Raw genomic sequence first — 22262 nt, 5'->3', positions numbered from 1 at the left:
GCGCGGCGGTGTGGCGGTGTGTGCGGGCGCGGGCGGTGTGTGCGGGGGTGGCCGCTGGCCCCGCCGGGCCCGGCTGTGCTGAGGGCGGCGGCCCCGCTGCCCGCTCCGCGCGGCCGCCATGAACCAGTTCAACTTCGGGTCGGGCGCGGCGGGAGGCGGCTTCGCTCTGGGCACGCCGAAGACGGCCGCCACCACGGCCACGACCGGCTTCTCCTTCTCGACGCCCGCCGCCTCGGCGGGCTTCAGCTTCGGCAGCGCGGCCCAGGCGCCCGCCAGCAGCCAGCCCGCCGGGCTCTTCTCCTTCAGCAGGCCGGGCGGTGCCGCGCAGCCCGCCAGCTTCAGCTTCGGGACGCCGGCCACGGCCGCCGCGGCGCCGGCGGCAAACGTGTTCCCGCTGGGGTGAGGGGCCCGGGGTCCGGGCGGGGGTGGGGTGGGCCGGGCCGAGCGGCCCCGGCCGCGGGGGCACGGGCGGGCTCGGGGCAGCGGGGCTGCGGCCCTTGTGCCTGGGCCCCCCGCGGGAGCGCGCTGGGCAGGCGCTGGGCGAGGCCTGTGACCTGCCAGCGCCGGCTCCCTCGGGTGGGCCGGAGCCGTGAGCGGCTGCTGCCTCGGCCCCTGAGCGGGCCCGTGGCGCTGCCTGCCGGGGAGACGGCAGAGCTCTGCCTCCGCGCGTAAAGCCGCTCGTGAAGGCGCGACCCTGGAGCGCTCGGGGTGTTTCTGTGGGAGCCAGTGTGCCCGGCTTGTCCTTAGGCAAGGCTGTGAGCTGTGGGGCGATGCTTGAGAGCTGCTGCTGTCGAAGCTTGCCAGATGGGAGCAGCGGGAAGGGAGCTCGGATGGGGGCTGGCGGTAGAAGGGAGTGAAAAACGAGTCTTCTGTAGAGGAAGCGACAAGGGTGCTGAGGAGCTGAGAGAAGAAGCAACTTCACTGACGTCGCCCCAGATATGTTGCGGTGCCTGGGTGGGTGGGGTATTTAGGCAGCACTGAGTCAGGCTTAAGAGACCTCACAAGAGGATGGCCAGTGACAGGAGCTGAGATGCAGACTTTGTCAAAATTGCAACATAAGCCTGGTTAAAGCGCGCGCCTCCTTGAAAGGCGGTTTCTGCTGCCAGTGAATGTGTGAGAAAGCCGACTGGGTGCTTGGGTGAACGTAAGCCTCCACCAAAACGGCTTCTTTCCTTTTTTTCTCTAGGACAGCTGCCCCAAAACTCAACTTTGGAGGCAGTAGTGCCACTCAGGCTACAGGAATCACAGCAGGCTTTGGGTTTGGTAGCTCTGTACCAGCCAGTGCGCCCTCAAGTCAAGCAGCAGCCCCTTCTGGCTTTGTGTTTGGATCCACTGGCACCGCCACCACTGCTGCCGCCACCACCACGACCACCGCTCCGTCTGGGACGACCGGAGGGTTCAGTTTTTCCAGTGGTACTGCAGCTCAGGCCGGAACGGCCGGCTTCAACATCGGCACTGCGGCTCCGCAAGCAGCGCCCACAGGGTTGACCTTTGGAGCAGCACCTGCAGCTGCTGCCACCACTGCTGCCACCTTAGGAGCTGCCACCCAGTCAGCGACCCCCTTCAGCCTTGGGGGTCAGTCCACAGGTGAGCTGCAGCTTGAAATGGCAGCTGTAGCGAGGCAGGCTGTCAGCGAGGAGGGCAACCGGGGATGGTGTGGAGGTTGTGCAGCCTCCTGCTTCTGCTGGTGGGAGATGTGGGGAGTGGCTGGGATCAGTGGTTCTTCTGATTCGCTTCTCCAGGGTCATCGGTGACGAGTAGCAATTGCTGTTTAGCCTTTAGTGCAGTGTTTTCTTGGGAAGTAGATGCCTCCAAGCTCGTGTGTTCTTGAACTTGTATTGATCATTTGTTCTCTGAGGCCAGCAGAGAGAAAACCACATCCGTTTGTATCCAGCAGATGTGCCTGAATCCATTTTTTTCTTAGGAACTGACTGAGTCTGACAATGTGTTTAAACGAGCCAGTGAGTTTGTGTCTTCCCTAGGCCAGTCTGGCTGAGCATAGCATGTATTTAGGGAAAGTTTCTCGGGACGGCGCTTTGGTCCAGCACTTGATTTCTGCGATAAAGCACTGTTTACCTTCCCAGCAGCAGGAGCTTGCCCACTCGCGCAGGATCCGGCAAAAGTTCAGTTTTGCTTTTTTTTTATTTACTTGTTGGGGATGGTTATAACGTGGTGATGGTGACAGGCCTCAGGGGGAAGGTGGTTGCCTCTGGGATGAGGGTGATGTTCATCTGTGTACGAATCATTGTTGAAAGTCTTTGGAGGTAAGGAGCGTGTTAGCCCTAGTTTGTTTTCTGGAGAACGTGGAGTATTTGTTACACTGCGTATTGTTGTGGGGCTTTTTTGTGCTCTTACTGCTTCAAACTTGACTAGTGCTGTTATCAGTGGAAACTACGGAGTCTCTGTAGTGAAAGGTTCGTCTTTTCCTTTTCCTTGTGCTACTTGTTCCAGGTGTAAACTTTGGGACATTGCCTTCAACAGCAGCAACAGCAGCCACTAGTGCGCCTGCAGCAACGCTGACCGCTAGTACCAGCCAGGGACCCACTCTGTCCTTTGGAACCAAACTTGGAGGTAGGAGGTGATTACAGGAGATAATTACGGAAGACTTAACGAATCTGGTGTCCTTCTGGGAGCAGTTTTCTGAACTGGGGTCTGGAAACAGGCTAGAACTGTTTGTCACCGTGAATTTGCAATGCCACCAGTAATCTGTGGCAGTTCATATAGCCGCTGGAGTCAGTACCGTGGTTTTTTTATTGTGTCGCACGTGCCAAATTCTGTCCTGTACTTGTTGGTGGAGCGTAGTGGAAGGGAGCGGCAGGTTTAAAGGGCCCATTGGAAGAGAGAGGGTTGAGGTAGAATAAGAGGGACACTGGTTTGATGTTGGGAGAGGGGTCCGCCGGAGTCGAGAAATTACTCAATATGAGTTATGCATCTTGCTCATCTTTTATTAGCTTCTAACGCTTCTTATATAGCCTCGATACACAAGCATGTTCCCAAAGCAAACATATAATTGGTTATTAGCCCCTAAGCACGCGCTGCTCTCACACCACTAATTATCATGATTAGAACAAGCATTCTATCCATGCAGCTGTTTGCGTTAGCTATGTTTTAGCCTTGCGGTTTGCTACTCCCTTTATTCCCATTCCGCTCCCTATCTCCCTTGGCCTTGCACCTGTCTTCCCTAACAGCTGCAGCTTGTTACAGCCACGGCCTGGTAGTACAACAAAGTTACTTGGTCTCAGGATTCAAGAATAGATCAAGGCCACTTTCTTGTTAACTTCAGCACAACTTCACCACAATTCTAATGGATTGTGCAGGTCTTTAGGGATTCTGTGGCCACGCTTCTGCAGCCATTCTTCTACAGTTTTACATCTTTCATCCATCAAAAAACTGGTGTTGCTGGGCAGATCTGCATGGCGCGTTCAGCACAATCTTTTGAAATGGGTGAGAGCTTGCTGCGGTCTGGCTGTAGAAGAGGTATGCTTTTTTCTGTTTGCAGTAACATCCACAGCTGCTACCAGTGCCTCTACCACCACAACCTCGATTCTTGGTTCGACGGGGCCTACGTTGCTCGCGCCTATAGCGAGTTCTTCAGCACCGACATCGTCTACCACCACAGGCCTCACACGTAAGTCACAACGTACGGGTTTTAGCTGCTGGGGGAATACACAAGCAGCGTGGTTGGTGCTGCCTGTGAGTGGTGGAGCTGCAGATACTGATGCTGGGGTGACATGGGAGAACTCAAAGGGCCAGCTCTTGTCGCTGTTTGCCACCTTCCCTCTTTGTGATTTCTGGCAAACTGCCTTCAATGGTGAGGCGCGGAGGCTTTTGTTCAAACCAAAGCACGCTTCAAATTCAGGGTGAGGAAGCAGCATGGGGCAGTTTTAGCTGTATGTGAATTGTTTGTTTCTCTCTCTGGGAGCATTGCCACCACTGAGCTTTCAAGTGATGTTTTAGCAGCCGACTTCCACACCCTGGTGCCTTGAGTGTGGTTATGTCTGCCTTTGACTTCTGCGTGAGGTGTTAGTGCTGCTTAAAGAGCAGTGGAGGTGCTGTGTGTGAAAAACAAGTCTTGATGCAGCTGTACATTTGTGAGTTCCCCTCGTAATAGCTGGCAAGTTTCCTCTTGCTGAAAGACATTTATGGCAGGAAATGGGTAAATGACAGTAGCTTGGCACCTGGGTTGATAAAGTTTCTGGAAGAACTGCAGAGCATTCTGGCTGTATTATAGCTTCAGCCTGCCTGTTTTCACGTTGTGTCGGGATGATCCTCCACCTCGACAGCTGTCCTGTTTAATAGAAGTAAAGACCATACGTGGAGATGGGTGAGCAGGCAGAGCTGTCCAAAGGGGCACTGCATTTAGTGGTTTTGCAAACTCTCAGTGTTGTCTTCCGTTTCCAGTTGGTGCCCCTTCCACTGGGACAGGCAGTCTTGGAACGCTTGGGTTTGGATTAAAAATTCCTGGAACAACAGCTGCCGCAACAAGCACTGCTACTGGTAAGAGCTAGGTGCTGAAAGTAGCTGAAGAGAAGGAAGCCTGCCTTCAGTGCTCTGTCGTAAAGGGCCACGCTAGTGTAGCAGCATAGCAGCTGTAATTTCTAATGCCCTCCGGTAGCTGAAAATAACACAGTCTTTCTTCCTCTGATCCTCCTTTTCCATCTCCTCAAATGCACAGTAACTCTACAACTTCTGAGAGCCTGTCCCCGCAGCAAAGGGAGTTTGGGTGAAGGAAGGCCCGTGCGCTTTGATGGTGTAGTTTGCAGCAAGTAAAGTAAATGGATTAGCTGCTCTTTCTTGGCCTGCCTGTGTAGGTGCAGACTTGCCTGGGGAGTCGAGGGAGAGGTGTCTTGATGGGGAAAGGGAGAGGCCAACGACTGGTGGGGAGCGTTAGGGAGAGATGGTTTATGTTGCAGTGCTGCTCCATTCATCGGTTTCTTCCATAGGACAAATTGCAAAGCGTTGGATATCATTAACTTGAGAAACCAACCCCCAGAAAAGCAGTGCAGCTATGGATGCTGTCTTCAGGTGGCAGCCCTCATGTGAAAACCTGCCGTGGAATTTGCTGCTGCACGGTGTTGGGGTTCAGGTCTGAGCGTCTTTTTCTGGATGCAGTTACCAGCCAGTTTTCAGTGGGATGCCATGGTTGCTGCTCAGCTCTCAAGGTGTTTGAGCTCAGTGCCTCGAAGTGCCATGTGGCTGCTGCCACTGCCATGTGACAGGTGCTCTTAGCTTTGTGAAGACATAAATTGCCTCTTCTGCAGCGATGCTGGAAGGAGACTGGCTGTGCTGGTGGTTCCTAGGTCTAATATTAAAACGTGAGGAGATTGAGAGGAGTGGGCTAACGCTGTGTTTCTTTGAATAATGCCCAGTTTAAATGCAGGTTGCAGGTTCCTGGTTTTACTAGAACTACTAGCCAGGCGTTTACAGTCTACTGCTTTTGTGTCGAGGTGCATTTTTTCCCCTTCCTGAGAGATGTGGGATTTGTTTTTTGTCCCTTCAAAGGGAAAGGGACCTAGTTGATCTCATACAGCTCTGCGCTGAGAGGTGTGTGTGGGACCTGTTCTCGATTTCCTGGGTAGTGGCTGCTGGCCACTTCTGTTGCTTGACTTGAACCTCTTCTTTCAGGCACCACTTCTGCTTCTGGCTTTGCTTTGAATCTTAAGCCATTAACTACGACTGGTGCTATTGGAGCTGTGACTTCTACAGCTGCCATAACCACCACCACAACCACCAGGTGAGTGTTTGGGTACAGCTGACTTATTTCCTGACTGGGACAAGAGGCGGTGTTAATGGTGGTATCTGGTGGTGGAGGGGAAGTGAGCGCTGTTGTGTTTCTATTTTGTCTTTTGATCTTGTGTTCTGTGCTGCCTTGCGCTTTGTGTCAGTGCGCCCCCAGTGATGACTTATGCCCAGCTGGAGAGTCTGATAAACAAGTGGAGTCTGGAACTGGAAGACCAAGAGAAACACTTTCTCCATCAAGCTACGCAAGTTAATGCCTGGGACCAGACGCTGATAGAGAATGGGGAGAAGGTAAGGTGACATGCAGTGTAACCTGATGTTGCTTGCTTAGATCCTTAAAGGCTTTAAGTTTTATGGAGTCGGCAAGCCATCTAGTGGGACTTTCTCTTCTTTTTTCTGTTTTTCAAATAGAATTATCTCTGAATCCTTTGAAAAACTCACTCTGTGTCTGTTCTGGTCTTTAGGCATTGAAGCTTGGAAATCTGTTTATGTGAGTTTACTCTGTGGTAACGAGTTACCTTAGGGTGGAGCTTTCAAAGCCCAACCTCCATTATTCAGTTCTGGTCTGTGAATCTTCATGTAACTGTTCCTAGTCAATGTTTTTTATGGTGCTGACTTTCTCAGTTCCACCACTCCTCTTTTATGGGTTGTCCCTTGAATTTTTGTAGTGTAATTGGGTGTCTTCTGTTTCCAGATTACTTCATTACACAGAGAAGTAGAGAAAGTGAAGCTTGATCAGAAGAGGTAGGAGACTATGAACACCTGAGATGTTTTTCTTTCTTTTTTGCATCTTCTTGTGTTGTGGTACGGCAGATCTAGGACGTGTATAACGCCTAAGTGGGGGTAGAGTAACGTTTTCTCTTTTCCAGACTGGATCAGGAACTGGACTTCATTCTGTCACAGCAGAAAGAGCTTGAAGACTTGTTGACCCCTCTGGAGGAGTCTGTGAAGGAGCAGAGTGGGACTATCTACTTGCAGCATGCGGATGAAGAACGGGAGAGGACGTAAGACAAAAATGAGCTTTGACCATGAGATGAGCAGGCTAATGTGGCGATGATCAATCAGCAAGAAGTGGAGCTGGGACACATGACAATATTGAACTCTCAGTGGCCTTATTCAAAATGTAATCCTGTTTTATGCATGGCAACTTTAGGTTTTAAGCATTAGAAATGGGGATTGTGACTGGAAGCCCTTGAATCTGCATGAAAATGTCTTTGGGTGTTGGTGTAATCAGCTGTGTGGGAAAAGGTTACCGATTTTGGTGTAAGCTCTGAAAAGTAATGATTATTTAGTGATAGAAGTGAAAAGAGCAGAATGCACTATGTGTGTCCTTATAAGCCCAAAGTCTTTAATTGCAGTAGTGTAATAAGAAGTTGGTGTGACTGGGAGCAGGTCTTCCAAAGTTCACTTTTAATATTCTGACCTTGGTTCCCATGCATTTTGCAGCTATAAACTGGCTGAAAATATTGATGCTCAGTTGAAGCGTATGGCACAAGATCTGAAAGACATCACTGAGCACTTGAATACATCAAGAGGCCCGGCAGACACGAGCGACCCGGTAAATGCAAGCTTTCTTTTTTTGTGTGTTGTATAGAAGGGAGAGATTATTTAAACTACTGCTAACTCTTTGTCCACTTGTGGATAGTCTGCTGCTTGTGGTTTCAGCCTTGGAGCAGGGTGTTTTGTTTTGTCCGTGGGTTGGTTCTCTTCTGGTAAAACTTGCATTATAACGCAGCACAAGCCAGGCTGACTCACATAACTATGTGAGTTTTCAGAGTATCCCATTGTGGTATGAACTCTGGTAATTTGCTTGTTGTCTAGTTTTTGCCTAGACTACAGCTTGTTTCAGAGGCATTTCTTAAGGCTGCTCCCGCTACCTGCTCCGCCACTTGCGTCTTTCTTTTGGCAACCTAAATTTTGTTCAGAAGGCCCTCTGTAGCTGCTGATGCGTTTCTGTAATACTACTTTTGTATCCTCATGGAAACAAGATCTGAATTACCAGCTCTTTCTGATAGGTGTTAAATTGATCATGATTGTCCTTGTAGCTTTACTGAGAAACTTTTTTTTTCCCGTAAGAATTCCCCATTGTTACTGCAGACTGAGTTTTATCCCATTCCTTTTTACTTTGGCCAGCTCCATCCTAAGGAGCTTAATGTGGTGGTGGTTCCTAGGTCTGAATTGGAAGCAGCCTAAGCCACAAGCACATACTCTAAAGCAGTCTGTTTTCTTGCTGGTAAGGAGAAGCAAAGCAATGCAGTCGTTGCACGGGAAGGCGGCTGCTCAGTTAGTGGAGCTGTACATATGAGGAATTGGACTGCGTCACGTTCCAACGGCAGGGGTGGGCAAGCTGCCTTACTGCTCTTAGTTTCCATGTAGTGTAACAAATGACTGTCACCTTCTGTTTCTGCTCAGCTTCAGCAGATCTGTAAAATTTTGAATGCACACATGGATTCCTTGCAGTGGATTGACCAGAATTCAGGTGAGAGTTGTCTTGCTGCTTTTTGGGACTGTAAAGAGAAAGCATGTAGTGAGTGTTTCTTGAACAGAAATGAATTGCTGTAGTTCCCCGAGGATTCTCCTCCTCCTCACCTTCAATGACACTGCCCCTTTTGTGCTTGAATTCTCCCGATGCACGTTCAGGGCCTTTGCTGAGAAGTAATTCCTGGCAACTGCTAATGTCGTACAAAAAAGCCCAGCTTGAAATGCATCATTGCAAAGCAGAGGACTTGGAAATGTTATGCTTTGTTCTACCAAACTAAGGTTAAATGTTGCAGCTTCTAAAATGTTGGTGGGTTTCCCTTTGGAATATGAAAGTTGGTGAGGTGGAGGGGGTGTGTGTGTGTGTGTGTGTGTGTATGCATAACGTTACCATCATCCCCTCGGCCACTGAAAGCCAGATGCAGGTAAGACTGAGCGGCACATGTGTATCTGCAGGCGCAGTAACTCCGCAGTGTGGAAATTTGACAGTAGCAGTAACTTGTGATGTAGTGCAGAGCGGAAGATGCACTTGATAGTGAAAACTTGGTAGTGTAGTTATTGTTGCTTGGTATATCAGTTAAAGGTGAATCTAAGACATGGTGCCATGCTAATACCTAAGATAAAGTGGGAGCTTTTCTCACAGGGAATGCCTCTTTGTGAGGGATCTGAGAAGTATAAACGTGTTTGGTTTTTAACTGATGTTAGCAGCCACACGGGGGCATGGCAGAATATAAAGCAGTGCTGCTCTCTCACCAGCATCAAATTGCACTGTCTGATGAGAATGTACTTCTTGGGTGAAAGCAGGCATTCTACCACGCATGTTTAAATAGTATTATTGGCTTCAGCTCGGGATTTAATTTGGTTTTCTTCCAGAATATATATGCGAACTTCTGCATGCTGAACATGCCTCTATTGGGAAGTCTGGTGCAGCTCCTGTGACATCAGAATTCTAGCTTTACAGAATGTGTGTGGAAATAGCAACCCCTTTCCTTTACATTTTCCGAGAAGGGAGATGCGGTATTTCCTCTGTAATCTGTACTGTCGAAATTGTCTTATCAGTTAATAATGATTCATTTTCTTTGCTGGGAGACATACATGTAAAGATACAGTTAAGCTCCAGTTCACCTTCAAGCCAGAAAGAAGCAATAAGCTAAGAAATTGAAGTTTTAAAAAAATATTAATGTATCTCTGTTTCTGTGGGGTTCTTGGGAAGGAGAATGCCTGTTACCGTGTGTACTTAAGTGGTCAGGTGGAAAAACAGTGCAGTTCTGAAGTAACCCTTCATGTAGCCCTTGCTATTAGTACATTGACTAGGCCTGCGAGCGACACATTCCTTGGTATTCTTTTTTGTCTATGTAAAAAAACCGACACTCTCCACCTAAACCAGACCCAGGGCATCTGTCCTGTAGGTGAAGTTATCAAGTTTGCTTTCTGTGGAACGCCTCCGGGACGGATTAGAGTAAGCTGGTGATCTTATCTAGGCATACCCACACAGTGGCTATTAACAAGTCTGACTTGTTACACAATTATGTGCCACTGTGTGGCATTTTATTCACGTTAGCACTGACTGGCATTGCCACAGTTAAATGGACTTGCTGAATGAGGATGCAGGATGGTGCTGTTCCACAGGTGAAAAGAGTGTTTGGACCAAAGCCTTGTAATGACCTTTTCTCCCTTCCTGTGAGAACCAGAAGGACTTCTCCTATGTAGGTATAAATGAACTCAGATTTGAGTGAGAGAGATCTGTGAGACTGTGCAGGTTGTGTTCTAGGGTGATTGTGAATTTAATCGCTTGTGTCTCCCACAGCTGTGTTGCAGAGAAAGGTTGAAGAGGTGACAAAGGTTTGTGAGAGCCGCCGCAAAGAGCAAGAGCGCAGTTTTCGGATCACTTTTGATTGAAGGACTTCAAAGGATTAACCTGAAATCTCCATAGAAAACAGATCCCGGTCTCAAATTACAATCTGGTTTTGTTTCTTTTCTTGCAATAAAAAAAGCCAGTCCTTGCAGTGTCTGACTGGAATTCACCCGCTCCAGTCTGGGAGACTGGATGCAATTTGTGGAGGAAGTACGTGCTCTTTGTTCTTTGTAAGTGCATGCAGACTGGTGAGTGACCCAAACGGATGTCCTCGAGGGATGTAAGCACTGTGTGACTCCACCGCTGAGCTCTCCAGTACTTAGGTGTAACTTGACCGTGTTCAGCTGAGACTTCATAAGCCTTTATTCAGGTCCTTACAGAGATGGTTTAATGAAGAGCTGTCCTCAGAAGGAGCTGCAGCATTCTGAGAGACTGCAGTTCCTCCTGTTGCTCGCTGGAGTTTGTGTTTAAATTAGGTATGTTTCCACTTCTGAAGGTGGGCCTAGTTTTCTGTACTTTTGGCAATAAATGCTTTTGTGCTGGTTGGTACCTGTCAGTGGAATTTCTACACAATTAAAAATTACTGGATGTGCCGGCAGGAAAGTGGTGCTTGTGTGGCGATTGGGTGTAGTGCAGGTTGTTGGGCAGGAAGGACCATGGTCAGCAAGCCTGCTGCGAAGGTCACCGCTTTCTGATAAAAGCGCGTTGATAAGGCCCGTGGCGCTGTGCCTTTACTGGCAGAGGGAAGTGAATGGCGGCGCATTTAGCAGGGGTGCCCCTGTACCGAGATCCCCTGTGGGCTTTGTGCTTCGGCCCTGCCCAGTGCTGAAGGGGTGCCGATGCTGGGTGAGGGGCTCTGCTTTGTATTTTCCTTCCTGGGCCCGCACCCGTCAGCTTTGTCTGTGTGTTGTCCCCCGGAGAAAAGGGAAGGGCCTGCGCGGGAGAGTCATCTCCTGACTAACGAGGGGTAAAACCTGCGAGCCGCTCGTCGATTGACGTATGGCAGCGCTGAGCAGGCGGGTTCCGCGCTTCGCTCCGGGCAGGCCCAGGGCAGCCCCAGCTCCAGCCCCGAGCCCAGGGCGAGCGGGAAGAGCCGGGGAAAGCCGGCCTCGGCGCGGCCCCGCTTTCCGGCCCCGGTGCCGCCGCACGGCCCACAGCCGCCCCGGCCGCGTCCCCGTCCCCGCGGCAACGGGCCGGCACCGCCCCGCCGCGCCTCTCGTGGTCCCGCCAGCCAATCCGGCCGGCCGCCCGCGACCGGCAGCAGGACTGGCCAATGGCCGCCGGCGGCAGGGAGGCGCGGCCGGCGGTTGGGCGGTGGCGGAGAGGGGCGGGCGCGGCGCGGGCGTGCGTCATCCCCGCGCGCGCGGCGGTGTGGCGGTGTGTGTGGGCGCGGGCGGTGTGTGCGGGGGTGGCCGCTGGCCCCGCCGGGCCCGGCTGTGCTGAGGGCGGCGGCCCCGCTGCCCGCTCCGCGCGGCCGCCATGAACCAGTTCAACTTCGGGTCGGGCGCGGCGGGAGGCGGCTTCGCTCTGGGCACGCCGAAGACGGCCGCCACCACGGCCACGACCGGCTTCTCCTTCTCGACGCCCGCCGCCTCGGCGGGCTTCAGCTTCGGCAGCGCGGCCCAGGCGCCCGCCAGCAGCCAGCCCGCCGGGCTCTTCTCCTTCAGCAGGCCGGGCGGTGCCGCGCAGCCCGCCAGCTTCAGCTTCGGGACGCCGGCCACGGCCGCCGCGGCGCCGGCGGCAAACGTGTTCCCGCTGGGGTGAGGGGCCCGGGGTCCGGGCGGGGGTGGGGTGGGCCGGGCCGAGCGGCCCCGGCCGCGGGGGCACGGGCGGGCTCGGGGCAGCGGGGCTGCGGCCCTTGTGCCTGGGCCCCCCGCGGGAGCGCGCTGGGCAGGCGCTGGGCGAGGCCTGTGACCTGCCAGCGCCGGCTCCCTCGGGTGGGCCGGAGCCGTGAGCGGCTGCTGCCTCGGCCCCTGAGCGGGCCCGTGGCGCTGCCTGCCGGGGAGACGGCAGAGCTCTGCCTCCGCGCGTAAAGCCGCTCGTGAAGGCGCGACCCTGGAGCGCTCGGGGTGTTTCTGTGGGAGCCAGTGTGCCCGGCTTGTCCTTAGGCAAGGCTGTGAGCTGTGGGGCGATGCTTGAGAGCTGCTGCTGTCGAAGCTTGCCAGATGGGAGCAGCGGGAAGGGAGCTCGGATGGGGGCTGGCGGTAGAAGGGAGTGAAAAACCAGTCTTCTGTAGAGGAAGCGACAAGGGTGCTGAGGAGCTGAGAGAAGAAGCAACTTCACTGACGTCGCCCCAGATATGTTGCGGTGCCTGGGTGGGTGGGGGTATTTAGGCAGCACTGAGTCAGGCTTAAGAGACCTCACAAGAGGATGGCCAGTGACAGGAGCTGAGATGCAGACTTTGTCAAAATTGCAACATAAGCCTGGTTAAAGCGCGCGCCTCCTTGAAAGGCGGTTTCTGCTGCCAGTGAATGTGTGAGAAAGCCGACTGGGTGCTTGGGTGAACGTAAGCCTCCACCAAAACGGCTTCTTTCCTTTTTTTCTCTAGGACAGCTGCCCCAAAACTCAACTTTGGAGGCAGTAGTGCCACTCAGGCTACAGGAATCACAGCAGGCTTTGGGTTTGGTAGCTCTGTACCAGCCAGTGCGCCCTCAAGTCAAGCAGCAGCCCCTTCTGGCTTTGTGTTTGGATCCACTGGCACCGCCACCACTGCTGCCGCCACCACCACGACCACCGCTCCGTCTGGGACGACCGGAGGGTTCAGTTTTTCCAGTGGTACTGCAGCTCAGGCCGGAACGGCCGGCTTCAACATCGGCACTGCGGCTCCGCAAGCAGCGCCCACAGGGTTGACCTTTGGAGCAGCACCTGCAGCTGCTGCCACCACTGCTGCCACCTTAGGAGCTGCCACCCAGTCAGCGACCCCCTTCAGCCTTGGGGGTCAGTCCACAGGTGAGCTGCAGCTTGAAATGGCAGCTGTAGCGAGGCAGGCTGTCAGCGAGGAGGGCAACCGGGGATGGTGTGGAGGTTGTGCAGCCTCCTGCTTCTGCTGGTGGGAGATGTGGGGAGTGGCTGGGATCAGTGGTTCTTCTGATTCGCTTCTCCAGGGTCATCGGTGACGAGTAGCAATTGCTGTTTAGCCTTTAGTGCAGTGTTTTCTTGGGAAGTAGATGCCTCCAAGCTCGTGTGTTCTTGAACTTGTATTGATCATTTGTTCTCTGAGGCCAGCAGAGAGAAAACCACATCCGTTTGTATCCAGCAGATGTGCCTGAATCCATTTTTTTCTTAGGAACTGACTGAGTCTGACAATGTGTTTAAACGAGCCAGTGAGTTTGTGTCTTCCCTAGGCCAGTCTGGCTGAGCATAGCATGTATTTAGGGAAAGTTTCTCGGGACGGCGCTTTGGTCCAGCACTTGATTTCTGCGATAAAGCACTGTTTACCTTCCCAGCAGCAGGAGCTTGCCCACTTGCGCAGGATCCGGCAAAAGTTCAGTTTGCTTTTTTTTTTTATTTACTTGTTGGGGATGGTTATAACGTGGTGATGGTGACAGGCCTCAGGGGGAAGGTGGTTGCCTCTGGGATGATGTTCATCTGTGTACGAATCATTGTTGAAAGTCTTTGGAGGTAAGGAGCGTGTTAGCCCTAGTTTGTTTTCTGGAGAACGTGGAGTATTTGTTACACTGCGTATTGTTGTGGGGCTTTTTTGTGCTCTTACTGCTTCAAACTTGACTAGTGCTGTTACCAGTGGAAACTACGGAGTCTCTGTAGTGAAAGGTTCGTCTTTTCCTTGTGCTACTTGTTCCAGGTGTAAACTTTGGGACATTGCCTTCAACAGCAGCAACAGCAGCCACTAGTGCGCCTGCAGCAACGCTGACCGCTAGTACCAGCCAGGGACCCACTCTGTCCTTTGGAACCAAACTTGGAGGTAGGAGGTGATTACAGGAGATAATTACGGAAGACTTAACGAATCTGGTGTCCTTCTGGGAGCAGTTTTCTGAACTGGGGTCTGGAAACGGGCTAGAACTGTTTGTCACCGTGAATTTGCAATGCCACCAGTAATCTGTGGCAGTTCATATAGCCGCTGGAGTCAGTACCGTGGTTTTTTTATTGTGTCGCACGTGCCAAATTCTGTCCTGTACTTGTTGGTGGAGCGTAGTGGAAGGGAGCGGCAGGTTTAAAGGGCCCATTGGAAGAGAGAGGGTTGAGGTAGAATAAGAGGGACACTGGTTTGACGTTGGGAGAGGGGTCCGCCGGAGTCGAGAAATTACTCAATATGAGTTATGCATCTTGCTCATCTTTATTAGCTTCTAACGCTTCTTATATAGCCTCGATACACAAGCATGTTCCCAAAGCAAACATATAATTGGTTATTAGCCCCTAAGCACGCGCTGCTCTCACACCACTAATTATCATGATTAGAACAAGCATTCTATCCATGCAGCTGTTTGCGTTAGCTATGTTTTAGCCTTGCGGTTTGCTACTCCCTTTATTCCCATTCCGCTCCCTATCTCCCTTGGCCTTGCACCTGTCTTCCCTAACAGCTGCAGCTTGTTACAGCCACGGCCTGGTAGTACAACAAAGTTACTTGGTCTCAGGATTCAAGAATAGATCAAGGCCACTTTCTTGTTAACTTCAGCACAACTTCACCACAATTCTAATGGATTGTGCAGGTCTTTAGGGATTCTGTGGCCACGCTTCTGCAGCCATTCTTCTACAGTTTTACATCTTTCATCCATCAAAAAACTGGTGTTGCTGGGCAGATCTGCATGGCGCGTTCAGCACAATCTTTTGAAATGGGTGAGAGCTTGCTGCGGTCTGGCTGTAGAAGAGGTATGCTTTTTTCTGTTTGCAGTAACATCCACAGCTGCTACCAGTGCCTCTACCACCACAACCTCGATTCTTGGTTCGACGGGGCCTACGTTGCTCGCGCCTATAGCGAGTTCTTCAGCACCGACATCGTCTACCACCACAGGCCTCACACGTAAGTCACAACGTACGGGTTTTAGCTGCTGGGGGAATACACAAGCAGCGTGGTTGGTGCTGCCTGTGAGTGGTGGAGCTGCAGATACTGATGCTGGGGTGACATGGGAGAACTCAAAGGGCCAGCTCTTGTCGCTGTTTGCCACCTTCCCTCTTTGTGATTTCTGGCAAACTGCCTTCAATGGTGAGGCGCGGAGGCTTTTGTTCAAACCAAAGCACGCTTCAAATTCAGGGTGAGGAAGCAGCATGGGGCAGTTTTAGCTGTATGTGAATTGTTTGTTTCTCTCTCTGGGAGCATTGCCACCACTGAGCTTTCAAGTGATGTTTTAGCAGCCGACTTCCACACCCCGGTGCCTTGAGTGTGGTTATGTCTGCCTTTTGACTTCTGCGTGAGGTGTTAGTGCTGCTTAAAGAGCAGTGGAGGTGCTGTGTGTGAAAAACAAGTCTTGATGCAGCTGTACATTTGTGAGTTCCCCTCGTAATAGCTGGCAAGTTTCCTCTTGCTGAAAGACATTTATGGCAGGAAATGGGTAAATGACAGTAGCTTGGCACCTGGGTTGATAAAGTTTCTGGAAGAACTGCAGAGCATTCTGGCTGTATTATAGCTTCAGCCTGCCTGTTTTCACGTTGTGTCGGGATGATCCTCCACCTCGACAGCTGTCCTGTTTAATAGAAGTAAAGACCATACGTGGAGATGGGTGAGCAGGCAGAGCTGTCCAAAGGGGCACTGCATTTAGTGGTTTTGCAAACTCTCAGTGTTGTCTTCCGTTTCCAGTTGGTGCCCCTTCCACTGGGACAGGCAGTCTTGGAACGCTTGGGTTTGGATTAAAAATTCCTGGAACAACAGCTGCCGCAACAAGCACTGCTACTGGTAAGAGCTAGGTGCTGAAAGTAGCTGAAGAGAAGGAAGCCTGCCTTCAGTGCTCTGTCGTAAAGGGCCACGCTAGTGTAGCAGCATAGCAGCTGTAATTTCTAATGCCCTCCGGTAGCTGAAAATAACACAGTCTTTCTTCCTCTGATCCTCCTTTTCCATCTCCTCAAATGCACAGTAACTCTACAACTTCTGAGAGCCTGTCCCCGCAGCAAAGGGAGTTTGGGTGAAGGAAGGCCCGTGCGCTTTGATGGTGTAGTTTGCAGCAAGTAAAGTAAATGGATTAGCTGCTCTTTCTTGGCCTGCCTGTGTAGGTGCAGACTTGCCTGGGGAGTCGAGGGAGAGGTGTCTTGATGGGGAAAGGGAGAGGCCAACGACTGGTGGGGAGCGTTAGGGAGAGATGGTTTATGTTGCAGTGCTGCTCCATTCATCGGTTTCTTCCATAGGACAAATTGCAAAGCGTTGGATATCATTAACTTGAGAAACCAACCCCCAGAAAAGCAGTGCAGCTATGGATGCTGTCTTCAGGTGGCAGCCCTCATGTGAAAACCTGCCGTGGAATTTGCTGCTGCACGGTGTTGGGGTTCAGGTCTGAGCGTCTTTTTCTGGATGCAGTTACCAGCCAGTTTTCAGTGGGATGCCATGGTTGCTGCTCAGCTCTCAAGGTGTTTGAGCTCAGTGCCTCGAAGTGCCATGTGGCTGCTGCCACTGCCATGTGACAGGTGCTCTTAGCTTTGTGAAGACATAAATTGCCTCTTCTGCAGCGATGCTGGAAGGAGACTGGCTGTGCTGGTGGTTCCTAGGTCTAATATTAAAACGTGAGGAGATTGAGAGGAGTGGGCTAACGCTGTGTTTCTTTGAATAATGCCCAGTTTAAATGCAGGTTGCAGGTTCCTGGTTTTACTAGAACTACTAGCCAGGCGTTTACAGTCTACTGCTTTTGTGTCGAGGTGCATTTTTTCCCCTTCCTGAGAGATGTGGGATTTGTTTTTTGTCCCTTCAAAGGGAAAGGGACCTAGTTGATCTCATACAGCTCTGCGCTGAGAGGTGTGTGTGGGACCTGTTCTCGATTTCCTGGGTAGTGGCTGCTGGCCACTTCTGTTGCTTGACTTGAACCTCTTCTTTCAGGCACCACTTCTGCTTCTGGCTTTGCTTTGAATCTTAAGCCATTAACTACGACTGGTGCTATTGGAGCTGTGACTTCTACAGCTGCCATAACCACCACCACAACCACCAGGTGAGTGTTTGGGTACAGCTGACTTATTTCCTGACTGGGACAAGAGGCGGTGTTAATGGTGGTATCTGGTGGTGGAGGGGAAGTGAGCGCTGTTGTGTTTCTATTTTGTCTTTTGATCTTGTGTTCTGTGCTGCCTTGCGCTTTGTGTCAGTGCGCCCCCAGTGATGACTTATGCCCAGCTGGAGAGTCTGATAAACAAGTGGAGTCTGGAACTGGAAGACCAAGAGAAACACTTTCTCCATCAAGCTACGCAAGTTAATGCCTGGGACCAGACGCTGATAGAGAATGGGGAGAAGGTAAGGTGACATGCAGTGTAACCTGATGTTGCTTGCTTAGATCCTTAAAGGCTTTAAGTTTTATGGAGTCGGCAAGCCATCTAGTGGGACTTTCTCTTCTTTTTTCTGTTTTTCAAATAGAATTATCTCTGAATCCTTTGAAAAACTCACTCTGTGTCTGTTCTGGTCTTTAGGCATTGAAGCTTGGAAATCTGTTTATGTGAGTTTACTCTGTGGTAACGAGTTACCTTAGGGTGGAGCTTTCAAAGCCCAACCTCCATTATTCAGTTCTGGTCTGTGAATCTTCATGTAACTGTTCCTAGTCAATGTTTTTTATGGTGCTGACTTTCTCAGTTCCACCACTCCTCTTTTATGGGTTGTCCCTTGAATTTTTGTAGTGTAATTGGGTGTCTTCTGTTTCCAGATTACTTCATTACACAGAGAAGTAGAGAAAGTGAAGCTTGATCAGAAGAGGTAGGAGACTATGAACACCTGAGATGTTTTTCTTTCTTTTTTGCATCTTCTTGTGTTGTGGTACGGCAGATCTAGGACGTGTATAACGCCTAAGTGGGGGTAGAGTAACGTTTTCTCTTTTCCAGACTGGATCAGGAACTGGACTTCATTCTGTCACAGCAGAAAGAGCTTGAAGACTTGTTGACCCCTCTGGAGGAGTCTGTGAAGGAGCAGAGTGGGACTATCTACTTGCAGCACGCGGATGAAGAACGGGAGAGGACGTAAGACAAAAATGAGCTTTGACCATGAGATGAGCAGGCTAATGTGGCGATGATCAATCAGCAAGAAGTGGAGCTGGGACACATGACAATATTGAACTCTCAGTGGCCTTATTCAAACACGTAATCCTGTTTTATGCATGGCAACTTTAGGTTTTAAACATTAGAAATGGGGATTGTGACTGGAAGCCCTTGAATCTGCATGAAAATGTCTTTGGGTGTTGGTGTAATCAGCTGTGTGGGAAAAGGTTACCAGTTTTGGCGTAAGCTCTGAAAAGTAATGATTATTTAGTGATAGAAGTGGAAAGAGCAGAATGCACCATGTGGCTCAGGTGTCCGTGTAAACCCCAAGGCTTGAATCGTAGCATGGTAATTAAAAGTAGCCTTTGTGTGGTCCAAGAAATACAAGTCTTGAAAAATCCAGACCAGCTGGTTCTTTGAATCTGACAAAACCTTCCAGAAAGCACTCCACAGTACTGCTTGTCTCTCTCCATGTATCTGTCAAGAGAGAAACATGTTAGGAGTTAGTTCATCTGTGTTGTAGAATGCCTCTCAGGGTGCTGTTCCCATGTATAAGCCAGCCCAGGTTGGAAGATGCGGAAGCTAATTCTGATTGCCCAGAACTGGTGTGACTGGGAGTAGATCTTCCAAAGTTCACTTTTAATATTCTGACCTTGGTTCCCATGCATTTTGCAGCTATAAACTGGCTGAAAATATTGATGCTCAGTTGAAGCGTATGGCACAAGATCTGAAGGATGTCATTGAACACCTGAATACATCAGGAGGCCCGGCAGACACGAATGACCCGGTAAATGCAAGCTTTCTTTTTTTGTGTGTTGTATAGAAGGGAGAGATTATTTAAACTACTGCTAACTCTTTGTCCACTTGTGGATAGTCTGCTGCTTGTGGTTTCAGCCTTGGAGCAGGGTGTTTTGTTTTGTCCGTGGGTTGGTTCTCTTCTGGTAAAACTTGCATTATAACGCAGCACAAGCCAGGCTGACTCACATAACTATGTGAGTTTTCAGAGTATCCCATTGTGGTATGAACTCTGGTAATTTGCTTGTTGTCTAGTTTTTGCCTAGACTACAGCTTGTTTCAGAGGCATTTCTTAAGGCTGCTCCCGCTACCTGCTCCACCACTTGCGTCTTTCTTTTGGCAACCTAAATTTTGTTCAGAAGGCCCTCTGTAGCTGCTGATGCGTTTCTGTAATACTACTTTTGTATCCTCATGGAAACAAGATCTGAATTACCAGCTCTTTCTGATAGGTGTTAAATTGATCATGATTGTCCTTGTAGCTTTACTGAGAAACTTTTTTTTCCCGTAAGAATTCCCCATTGTTACTGCAGACTGAGTTTTATGCCATTCCTTTTTACTTTTGCCAGCTCCATCCTAAGGATCTTAATGTGGTGGTGGTTCCTAGGTCTGAATTGGAAGCAGCCTAAGCCACAAGCACATACTCTAAAGCAGTCTGTTTTCTTGCTGGTAAGGAGAAGCAAAGCAATGCAGTCGTTGCACGGGAAGGCGGCTGCTCAGTTAGTGGAGCTGTACATATGAGGAATTGGACTGCGTCACGTTCCAACGGCAGGGGTGGGCAAGCTGCCTTACTGCTCTTAGTTTCCATGTAGTGTAACAAATGACTGTCACCTTCTGTTTCTGCTCAGCTTCAGCAGATCTGTAAAATTTTGAATGCGCACATGGATTCCTTGCAGTGGATTGACCAGAATTCAGGTGAGAGTTGTCTTGCTGCTTTTTGGGACTGTAAAGAGAAAGCATGTAGTGAGTGTTTCTTGAACAGAAATGAATTGCTGTAGTTCCCCGAGGATTCTCCTCCTCCTCACCTTCAATGACACTGCCCCTTCTGTGCTTGAATTCTCCCGATGCACGTTCAGGGCCTTTGCTGAGAAGTAATTCCTGGCAGCTGCTAATGTCTTACAAAAAAGCCCAGCTTGAAATGCATCATTGCAAGGCAGAGGACTTGGAAATGTTATGCTTTGTTCTACCAAACTAAGGTTAAATGTTGCAGCTTCTAAAATGTTGGTGGGTTTCCCTTTGGAATATGAAAGTTGGTGAGGTGGAGGGTGTGTGTGTGTGTGTGTGTGTATGCATAACATTACCATCATCCCCTCGGCCACTGAAAGCCAGATGCAGGTAAGACTGAGCGGCACATGTGTATCTGCAGGCGCAGTAACTCCGCAGTGTGGAAATTTGACAGTAGCAGTAACTTGTGATGTAGTGCAGAGCGGAAGATGCGCTTGATAGTGAAAACTTGGTAGTGTAGTTACTCTTGTTTCTGCACGTGGACGCAGGGTGGTGCTGTTTCCACAAGTGAAAGGAGTGTGTGGACCAAAGGCTTGTCCTGACCCTGTCCCTCTTCCTGAAAGAACCAGAAAGACTTTTCCTTCGTAGTTACAACTGAACTCCGATTTGAGCGACAGAGATCAGTGAGTTAGTGAAGCAGACGGCCATTTTATGCCACAATCATTTCTGCATGGTGAATTTTTTGAGAAGTGACAAACTGAAATGTGTTGCTTAATACATTACTGGAAGATACTGGGTTTGACATGCTGCGCAAAACAAAAGCTAACCTGGTGTGTCTGTCTCCAAGCTGCAGGCTGACATAATGCCATAGCCCTGTTGAATAGTTTCTGATAAGCTTTCATGCAATGAAAATAGAAATGGCTTCAGCTTGTGCCAAGGTAATTTGTATATTCTGGTGCCTGCTGTGTTTAAAGTTGATGACGAATTGGCAGCTTACATATTTCCAAATCGGTGATCTGCAAATAATAGATTATGTGTGTTGTGGCTCCTCTGTGGCTGTGCTCAGCAGCTCTTCTGGTCAACTGTACTGTCTTTTCTGTATTTACCGTGACAAGCTTGTTATGGCTGTGTGATACCCTGCAAGAAAATAGGTATAAACTTCTAACATATTGTGTGGTTCACGGGTAATTTGCATAATTCAAAGCAAGTGCAGGTGGTGGATAGGGGAAACTGGTATATAGAACAATTTCTTTTTCTCAAGCTGCAGATCAGCTTGCAGGTCCTGTTCAGGGAGGTTTTGCTCTGCTCTCCGATACAGCGCCCTGAAACTACAAAAAACCTGCATTAATAAAAAATTCAAGTACATGTCCCAGGACTCTTGCAGTTCTGCCTGCCAGTCCCTGAATGCTTCAGAATACTTTTTAGACACTCTCCTTTGCATATGGAGAGTGCTTTGTACTGGGTTTTGTCCTCCTTTGTGCACTGTCAAATCTGAGTGACTGGCAAAATTAAAATGCTTTTCTCCCTATGCAGGCTAAACTGTGCAGGTTGTGTTCTAGGGTGATTGTGAATTTAATCGCTTGTGTCTCCCACAGCTGTGTTGCAGAGAAAGGTTGAAGAGGTGACAAAGGTTTGTGAGAGCCGCCGCAAAGAGCAAGAGCGCAGTTTTCGGATCACTTTTGATTGAAGGACTTCAAAGGATTAACCTGAAATCTCCATAGAAAACAGAGATTGTCGGGGATCCTGGTCTCAAATTACAATCTGGTTTTGTTTCTTTTCTTGCAATAAAAAAAGCCAGTCCTTGCAGTGTCTGACTGGAATTCACCCGCTCCAGTCTGGGAGACTGGATGCAATTTGTGGAGGAAGTACGTGCTCTTTGTTCTTTGTAAGTGCATGCAGACTGGTGAGTGACCCAAACGGATGTCCTCGAGGGATGTAAGCACTGTGTGACTCCACCGCTGAGCTCTCCAGTACTTAGATGTAACTTGACCGTGTTCAGCTGAGACTTCATAAGCCTTTATTCAGGTCCTTACAGAGATGGTTTAATGAAGAGCTGTCCTCAGAAGGAGCTGCAGCATTCTGAGAGACTGCAGTTCCTCCTGTTGCTCGCTGGAGTTTGTGTTTAAATTAGGTATGTTTCCACTTCTGAAGGTGGGCCTAGTTTTCTGTACTTTCTGGCAATAAATGCTTTTGTGCTGGTTGGTACCTGTCAGTGGAATTTCTACACAATTAAAAATTACTGGATGTGCCGGCAGGAAAGTGGTGCTTGTGTGGCGATTGGGTGTAGTGCAGGTTGTTGGGCAGGAAGGACCATGGTCAGCAAGCCTGCTGCGAAGGTCAC

General features: G+C 50.0%; 2 protein-coding genes across 2 annotated transcripts; both read left to right on the top strand.

Moving 5' to 3' along the window:
- Positions 1 to 9: 9 nt before the first annotated feature.
- Positions 10 to 10278, top strand: LOC119157452 (nuclear pore glycoprotein p62-like). Its single transcript, XM_037408404.1, has 12 exons — positions 10 to 399; positions 1187 to 1587; positions 2452 to 2571; positions 3500 to 3628; positions 4402 to 4497; positions 5626 to 5734; positions 5886 to 6030; positions 6434 to 6483; positions 6609 to 6743; positions 7186 to 7297; positions 8152 to 8218; positions 10025 to 10278. Exons 1-12 carry the CDS (start codon positions 119 to 121, stop codon positions 10114 to 10116), a joined length of 1737 nt encoding a protein of 578 aa, XP_037264301.1. The 5' UTR covers positions 10 to 118; the 3' UTR covers positions 10117 to 10278.
- A 1185-nt stretch (positions 10279 to 11463) lies between these two features.
- On the top strand, positions 11464 to 22126 carry LOC119157451 (nuclear pore glycoprotein p62-like). The gene is made up of 12 exons (XM_037408403.1): positions 11464 to 11832; positions 12621 to 13021; positions 13875 to 13994; positions 14922 to 15050; positions 15825 to 15920; positions 17049 to 17157; positions 17309 to 17453; positions 17857 to 17906; positions 18032 to 18166; positions 18860 to 18971; positions 19825 to 19891; positions 21517 to 22126. The coding sequence occupies exons 1-12, from the start codon at positions 11552 to 11554 to the stop codon at positions 21606 to 21608; spliced, it is 1737 nt and encodes a 578-aa protein (XP_037264300.1). The 5' UTR covers positions 11464 to 11551; the 3' UTR covers positions 21609 to 22126.
- The last annotated feature ends 136 nt before the right edge of the window (positions 22127 to 22262 follow it).

The sequence above is a fragment of the Falco rusticolus genome, chromosome 14 (genome assembly GCF_015220075.1).
Source record: "Falco rusticolus isolate bFalRus1 chromosome 14, bFalRus1.pri, whole genome shotgun sequence".
NCBI lineage: Eukaryota > Metazoa > Chordata > Aves > Falconiformes > Falconidae > Falco > Falco rusticolus.
Note: the sequence above shows the minus strand (reverse complement) of the source record. Positions and strands in the feature narration are given on the sequence as shown.

What these genes read in the sequence shown, in the direction of transcription:
- LOC119157452 (XM_037408404.1), top strand. Translation starts at nt 119, where the DNA reads ATGAACCAGTTCAACTTCGGGTCGGGCGCGGCGGGAGGCGGCTTCGCT. An exon ending in CTTTGGAACCAAACTTGGAG is followed by an intron (nt 2,572 to 3,499) that starts GTAGGAGGTGAT and finishes TTCTGTTTGCAG; the next exon opens with TAACATCCACAGCTGCTACC. An exon ending in CGGCAGACACGAGCGACCCG is followed by an intron (nt 7,298 to 8,151) that starts GTAAATGCAAGC and finishes GTTTCTGCTCAG; the next exon opens with CTTCAGCAGATCTGTAAAAT.
- LOC119157451 (XM_037408403.1), top strand. Translation starts at nt 11,552, where the DNA reads ATGAACCAGTTCAACTTCGGGTCGGGCGCGGCGGGAGGCGGCTTCGCT. An exon ending in TGATAGAGAATGGGGAGAAG is followed by an intron (nt 17,454 to 17,856) that starts GTAAGGTGACAT and finishes TTCTGTTTCCAG; the next exon opens with ATTACTTCATTACACAGAGA. An exon ending in GTGAAGCTTGATCAGAAGAG is followed by an intron (nt 17,907 to 18,031) that starts GTAGGAGACTAT and finishes TCTCTTTTCCAG; the next exon opens with ACTGGATCAGGAACTGGACT.